The following is an 8,072-nucleotide window of genomic DNA, read 5'->3' on the forward strand; positions in this document are numbered from 1 at the left end:
TAATGCATAACTCTAAAATACATCTATATACATCGATATGTAGTCCATATTGAAATCTCTAGAAAGACTCATATTTAGAAACGGAGGAAGTATTTCAATCGGACTGACAATCTAGAAATGCACAAGAGCCTTATAAACCCAGAGAATAGGGCCACAGCTTCAAACATTAACCACTAAATCATGGTCAGTCCGCGTTCAAACACAATAGTCCAATCACAGTCAGTCAGAGTTCATTAACCAGGACAACATTACATAATCCATAATCGACCACAATGTAAAAATCTCATGACGGCCACAGAAATTAGGCAGCCATCGTTCACGGACTATCGCATCTTACAGAAAATGCTGAAACATCTTTAAGCAGAAGGAAAAAAATTCCACATAAAACAACATACACAAGCACAAGAATCCATAGGCTACGCGGAAATTTGACCACCACAGCTCTTGTCATCTACCCTTAACACGCCATCTCCTTTTGATTCTCCGGGTGAGGCAATTATTTACAGCTAGCGACATTTTATGGCGGCAGGAGGACCGAAAACTTTCCATATGAATGAAGCCGATCAAAGGAACTCCAGCTACTGGTAATCAGGGTTGAACGTGATGCCCTCCTGGTGGATTAGATCCTTCATTTGTTCTTCCGACAACGCATGCTGCTCGAAGTCAAAGCTGAAGGGCATCGTGCAGACTGGCTCATCACTTATATCATGCAGCGATGCCAGGTAAGGATGCGCAAGTGCGCCTTCAACTGACCAAAAAATAAAGGAACAATCAGTAACTATCGATCAATAACTGACCGAAAAAGTAAAGGATGAATCTTGGAGATGGATATTTTCCAGTCAAAAATATGGATTGTCAACAATAGAAACACCACCCAACAGGTAACAATGATTACTTTAGCATTCCCACTTCAAACTAATGACCTTTGCATACCTACAGAGAGTATGGACACATTCCTACCCACTTGGGCTGTAAATCCAGCCCGGATGATCCATATATTTACCTGGGTGACCTTTCCAATTTAATTACTTTTTTTTCATTTGAATGGAGGAACTGATGTTAGCTCATGATATATAACACGAAACACTAGGATGGCATACCCAGATGAGATTCCAGTTACTAATAACAGATGGAGCAAGTTTTAAACTAAACTACTCATGATACCAAAAAATAAGACAGCTCTTTCTATCTTGCTGTTTGGAACATAAGATCGTCAGTCTTGAAGCAACAATAAATCCCAGCAGATGGATGCGGATGGTTAAATCACTACAACACATGCCAAAACTTGCCTGTTATTCTCTGTCTAGGATCGAAAGTCAGCATCTTTTCAACCAAGTCAATTGCTGAAGGGTGAACATGTGGAAACTTCTCAGATAATGATTGCCTTGCATGACGGGGAAGTTGGCGGATATATCTTCTTGCATTTTCATTTACAAAATCCAAATCGGCCTCATTTGGTGTTCCAATGAGCTGCAACGAGGAAATACCACAAGGGAATTAAAAATGAATTAATGTGCACCAGAAAAGTACTTATTATATATACCAGTCAAGTGCTTAAATACCTCTACTTCGAGAAAAAACTATGATCATACTAGATAGTACTCCGTATTATGCTAAAACAGGACCACACAACATGATTTAAATTAGATATAAAAGAAGTTCATAGAGCACTATCTAAACCTCCATTAGTAGACGTAGCTGATGGACATGGTCTCTTCCTGGAAACAACGGTTTCCGGTCCATCAGTTCCATAAATATACAGCCCACAGACCACACATCAATTGCTGCAGTGTATTCGGAGGAGTTCAACAAAAGCTCTGGTGCCCTGTACCATCTTGTCACAACATACTCGGTCATAAAATCAGTTTCTGAGGTGGTACGAGCAAGCCCAAAATCGCAAATTTTTAGGTCACAGTTTGCATTCAAAAGAAGATTGCTAGGCTTCAAGTCTCGGTGGAGAACATTTGCTGAATGTATGTACTTCAAGCCACGAAGGATCTGATAAAGGAAATACTGCACAAGGAACAATTACACAAAACATCCACATCAGATTAAGTACAATTTCTCAGAACAAGACAGAAGTTTGCGGATTGAAAAGAAACTAGAAAGAACAAGATCAATGGAAGAGAAACAGGTGACCACTCCAGAAAACCACTGATTTCTCATGTGAGATCTAGCGTCAATTCTTTATGCTAGAAACCCAAGTATGCACTGACAGTACAGGCATATTATAGCAAACAGTTTTTCCATGGAACTTTTCCACCAAGGATTATCCGATGGTATTTGCGGAAGTAGAACATGATTTAATATCAGCAAGACATGGTATTGTTAACAAAAGAGACCACTCTGATATATAGAAAGCTCTTCTATTTAGGAACCATCCCTTAGCAATGACGATGCATGGGTGTGTTTGACAAAGGATAGAAAAAAGAATTGCTAGCATTAAGTAGTATACTGATGTGTCAGCTCTCAAGCATGTACTATATGTGATGAACTTGTTCGACTGCTCCCTTTGTTCGACCAAATGTTCAGAGGGGTGCATTGAAAGTTTCTAATATGTTGTATCCTTTCTAAGAGGTGTAATACAGTAAGGTACTTATTCAATGATAGTATATTACAGTTCACCTATGTCGGTGTGCTAATCCAATTTCCATTGTATTACAGAGAAGCGAAACATCAACCAACAGTCATCAAATATATCCCCATAATTCCACCACTAAGGTCAATGTTTATACTATACACCAGGCAAACTTATTTAGAGCACGTAGTCCTAGACTAGCAAAGTAGCAAGATGATTCAGGACGACCAGAAAAAGAAGAAAGGCCGAGAGGCTTTAGTTATTACTCATTAGCTCCCTGCTCCCAGAATACTAATATCTTACAGAAGTATGTACGAGCTGAGGCAAAAAAAAAATAATGAAACAGATAATTGACAGTATAATGTACTCAAGGAATCAGATGAAATGAGATACTAGAGACAAGAATTTCTATAGCCAAACAATAATATAATTAGATAAGCGAACTTATCCTACAAAGGGGGTATGAGAAGGTTTTACTTCTATATCGAAATAAATAATAAGTACCTGGCAGTGCTCCTCCGATAAAGCTTGATTTGAGCGAATAATTTGATGCAGATCGGTGTCCATCAATTCATATGCAATATAGACATCATTGAATGCAGTCCTTTGTGCAGGAGGTATAATATCCCTTATTGCAACAATCTGCATAAGAAATGCCCTCTTGTAAGAAACATATTTTGTAGCATTAATTCATACTTAGAAAAAAATCTTCCAAAAAGGCAATAACTATGGTTAGCAGCAACAGGGCCACATGCCTTAGATAATGTCTAGTTTTTACATCTTGCACAAAAAACTCATACACCAAGACAATACAATTTAACATATCTGTACTTTCTTTCGATGGCTTGAGTCAACTTTATATTTCATCTTGAATGCATATCAACTTTATATTTGACATATCTTGCATCTTGAATGAATTGAAATAGTCAATAGGTCATGGAAAGCTGAAGAACACATTACACATACACTTCATATAACTTATGTTTGCCATGGTTACAGCTGACAATCTGTACGTTCTTTCGATGGCTTGAGTCAACTTATATATTTCATCTTGATTGCATTGAAATGATCAACAAGTCGTGGAAAGCTGATGAACACATACACTTCACTTAACTATGTTGGCTACAGTTACAGCTGAACTAAGTTGCGTGGAAACTTCTACTCCCTCCGTTCCAAAATAGATGACCCAACTTTGTACTAAAGTTATACAAAGTTGAGTCATCTATTTTGGAACGGAGGGAGTAAACTTCTACCAAGTTAACATTTCCATTTCAAACTTGTTTTTGGATAGTACAAACCCAACATTTGTTAGAGCTGAGATGCACCCAATGACATTTTGATGAGTTGTTGGCTTCTTTTTTAGGTTAAACATGTTTTTGAAGATATAATATTCTACAACAACAGCACAACAGAAGTAAATTGGCATCATATTATTAACACAATCATAGCAATATTTTATTATTTTTCACCAAAAAGAAAACAGTTATGATGTCCAGAAAATGAGGCAAATGAATAATCATTATTAAGAATCTGCAGCTGGTAGTACTTCTGACAGCATCATATGAAATATAATTCAAAGATGCCGGTGCTGGTGATGACAACCTAATTTATTTAATTATTTTGCTTGCTTGAAGAGTGAAGGGTGTAGCCTTTAGGGTGTAACCTTGCACATTTCCGGCTGCCTTTTGTAGCAGTGCAAATACCACAAATTTTACGCATTCAAAATTTAAAGCAGTAGAAGGCATAATACTTGGCATGGGAGTCAGAACAGAGCAATTCTGGAGCTTTCCATTTTCTATTTGTTGGTAGCCTCTGTTTTTATGTTGCATTGTGAACCATCTTCAAAACCCTTGTAACTAACTTGAACACAAGGCAGCACTATACCAGCTGCATATGTTCCCACATGACACATGAGCAGTATAGGAAGTTACCACTTCTTACTGCTTTAGAATGGATATGACCTGACGTTGCTGCTTCGAGCATGGATATGCCGAGTACAACCAAGGTCAGGGTATGTATGTATAAAATACAACAAACAAGATACAAGATACAAGTAGGTAGCTAGCATAGATGAAACAAGTGCATCACCCAAGTAGCTGCACTAAGCCGAATATTACTTGGTTTAGGAGGTAAACAACAGGCAATTTCTAGCTGCACATGTTCCCTGGTGAAAAAAATGCATTTGCAATTTTCCAGATGAGAGGGGAAATTTTGATGTGCATCGTACAATAATATGTGTACTAACAAAAACTAGTGCATAGGCATGCATTTTTGTACACATACTTTTGTACAGGACTACAGGTACATCTACAAAACTGTTTCTTTTTCCAAAAATTTGCAAATGTAATTCTCTGTGCTTTTGGGACCTGGAGGGGGAACACAATTCGTGTCAGCAAACAAAGAGGCTTTTCCCTTACATAAACTAAGGCTTCTAATATAGCTATTGGAATACAGGGTCTCCAAATCTTTATGGCTTTATTACATAGCTCATCCTTTTTGGGGGTTGACATGGAGAATAAGAGTGAATAAGACAGCATACAGTTACAGAAAGTTTTGGACATAAATAGCTGACAGGGAACCATATCACCAGCCATAGCTACTATAAAGGCAAATGTGCGTCGTTGCATTGTTTTCCTTTATGGTCAGGATGTTTTCTCCTGTGCTATGGTTTTATTACCAGGCCTTAAGCGCACTGAAAAGTCCAATTTGCTTCCTGGGAACGCATGACAATGCAATGTGGCCGTTGCTCTGTCCGTTCGTAAGGGTTAGCTATTGAATCGCCCACTGGTGCCACCAAACTACCCATTTCAGCTTTTGTCCTAGTCACCAAGCACCGTCTCAGACACCGCTTGTCAGGAATGCTCGTTCGCGCCATCAGAAGGAAAGAGAGAGAAAAGCGAAGTACAGGATCTTGTAAATGAAAACTTCCGCCTTTATAGTAGCTACAGCAGGTGATACGTTTACAGCTGACAGTGTATAAAGCACGTGTCGACAAGCATTTCCGTTATTAATCAGACCTTGCCTAATCCGACGTTTCACTACCAACGGTCATAATTGTCTGACGGTCAAACTCCCAAAGTTTGTCTATTCTAGTGTAGCACTAAATCTGAAACCCTAGCTTAAGTAGGATACTAGCCAAAAACCAATTTCACTCTGAAAACCTTCCACCAGAATACGCAATCTGCAAACGACAATGCTTGATGAGACAAAGAATAGAAAGCCAAAGGGTCCCATTCTCTTCATGCTCTTACTGCTAGCAGATTACTTGACATCACCTAAACTTCAAATCCACACATCTCAGAGCATATGCTGAGGTGTCCAAGGAAGGCTGTCAAGATACAATCCACCTCTAGTGTACTGCTAGCACGGCTATCTTCCCCAAAAAACATTTTTCCCCCTCAAATACGCGCCAAAACACGAGTCATTTCATATTACAAGAATAACACCAAAGCCTTTTAAAGAAGGCACATGAAAAGACCCAAGATGCCTAACTCAGATGTAGGTTCCTCCTATTACTTAGTTTAGTTATCACAGGACATTAGAAAGATCCAAGTCCAACATCCTAATAAGAACTCTCCAACAGTAGTAGCCCCCTAGCCTAGGAACTGCGCATTCACTTCCACCACACACCCACTGGATTCGGAGGAGCTAGTCAGCAAAAGGGACACAAGCAGATAGATTGGTCCTGAGGCAGCTTTTGACATCAGCAGAATCTAGCAGTAGGAGCGAGAGCATCTTATGTGCTGCTGCTCCAGGTGCACCGAGGAAGAACACAATGAATCGCATCCCAAAAGGTTGGTGGGTTCTTTAAAGGCTCGCCTACGATTGCTACTCCTGAAGCTCTCGCGCAGATGAGGAAGGAAAAGCCGGCCCCGGATTAGGTAGCCGGCCACGGAGCTGTCTGTCGGCGAACCCCAATCATTCGGCGGCTAAAACCTAACCGAGCCCATCCACCTGCCGTTCCATTCAATGCAACCAACCAGCACAACCACAAGGAGCATTCAAGGAGCATTCAACGAGAAAGGGGAAATGGAGGGAGGGGCGGATCGGGGACTGACATTCTCGTGGTCCATGTGGCGGAGCAGCTTGATCTCCCGCAGCGTGCGCTTGGCGTCGATCTTGTTGTCGAAGGCGTTGGCGATCTTCTTGATGGCCACCTGCTCCCCCGTCTCGGAGTTGAGCGCGGAGCTGCGCGCAGTCAGTCGGTCAGTCAGGCGGCCGGACCGGAGATGGAGGGGAAAGAAAGGAGAAGGGGAAAGGGGGGGTACCAGACGATGCCGTAGGCGCCCTTGCCGATGGGGAGGATGGGGGGCTTGTACTTGGCGGTGACCTCGAAGACGTTGCCGAAGATGTTGTACTGGATGAACCTCCCGCCGTGGGTGAGCGTGGCCTGGATGTTATCCATCGCGCCGCCCGGCGCCGTCCCCGCCGCCGCCGCAGCGCCCGCACCGGCCTCCGCCATCTCCGAGTCCGGCGGCTGCGCCCCGCCGGCGTCCATCTCCGCCCGGATCGCGCGCGTGGGGAGGGGAGGGGAAAGCCCGTGCGGTGGATTTGGCTCGCGAGATTTGGTCGCTTTCCGCCTCTTGTTTGTTTAGGTGGTGTGGCAGCTCCCCTTCTCTCTCTCCCCCCTTCAGTTTCTGGGCTCGGGAAGTCGGGATGGGATGGGATGGGGCTGCCGTGCCGGCCTACGGGTGGGGGAGGGAGGATGCAGATGGGAGGGGAGATGGCTGGCAGCGCGCGTGCGAGTGGCGAGTGGGAGTGGCCGGCTGCTACGGGAAGATGACTTTTTTACTCCAAGTGGGAAATGGGATGGGGCATCAACCTTCTCTGGTAGAGAAAAGAAGATCATCATGCCTACCTATCTGCATCTCTAACCCTAGAAAAGAAAGCTACAGTCCATCCCTAAGTGCGTTGTGGTATGTATAGATCCACGAAATGGATATGGTTGTGGTGATGGTGGTGGCCGTTGGGGGCTGCGCGTCGCCACCGGTGTGATGATGGGTGTGGTGCGGTCGAGGGCGCCTTCTCGACGGTGCCGGCGCTGACTGGTGTGCTGCCACCTTGTGTCCGTGCGTGGCCGTGTAGGCGTCGTCGGGTGGTGTCGGCACGTCGTGTGCGAGCGGGTGCGCCCGCGCTATTTATAGGGGTAGGATGTCACGGTTTGTTTGTGGTTCGGGTTTCCCGGCACTTATTAGGGCGGCTGGGAGTGAAACACAGTGAAATGGCAGCTTTTCTTGTCCACGTCCATGCTTGACAAGATGTGTGATTTTGAGCCGGCACTAATGTGTGCATTAGTGCCGGTTCCAACGGCTAGCCGGCCGCTCTCATTAGTACCGGTTCGTGGCGAACCTTTAGCACCGGTTTGTGCCACGGACCGGTACTAAAGTGAGTGGTGGCAGGATGTTGTCAGTCCGGGGCCCCTCCAGCACCTTTAGTACCGGTTCGTGGCACGAACCGGTGCTAAAGGTCGTCCTACATAAACCCTTCGTCCACC

The 8,072-nt window shown here is 43.6% G+C and overlaps 1 protein-coding gene across 1 annotated transcript; it reads right to left on the bottom strand.

Moving 5' to 3' along the window:
- Positions 1–213: 213 nt before the first annotated feature.
- On the bottom strand, positions 214–7,402 carry LOC543088 (mitogen-activated protein kinase 1). The gene is made up of 6 exons (XM_044582805.1): positions 6,847–7,402; positions 6,637–6,766; positions 3,083–3,220; positions 1,681–2,013; positions 1,290–1,470; positions 214–748 (listed from the first exon to the last, which is right to left on the bottom strand). Exons 1-6 carry the CDS (start codon positions 7,074–7,076, stop codon positions 579–581), a joined length of 1,182 nt encoding a protein of 393 aa, XP_044438740.1. The 5' UTR covers positions 7,077–7,402; the 3' UTR covers positions 214–578.
- Between the last annotated feature and the right edge of the window lie 670 nt (positions 7,403–8,072).

This window comes from Triticum aestivum, chromosome 7D (genome assembly GCF_018294505.1).
Source record: "Triticum aestivum cultivar Chinese Spring chromosome 7D, IWGSC CS RefSeq v2.1, whole genome shotgun sequence".
In the NCBI taxonomy this organism is placed as follows: domain Eukaryota; kingdom Viridiplantae; phylum Streptophyta; class Magnoliopsida; order Poales; family Poaceae; genus Triticum; species Triticum aestivum.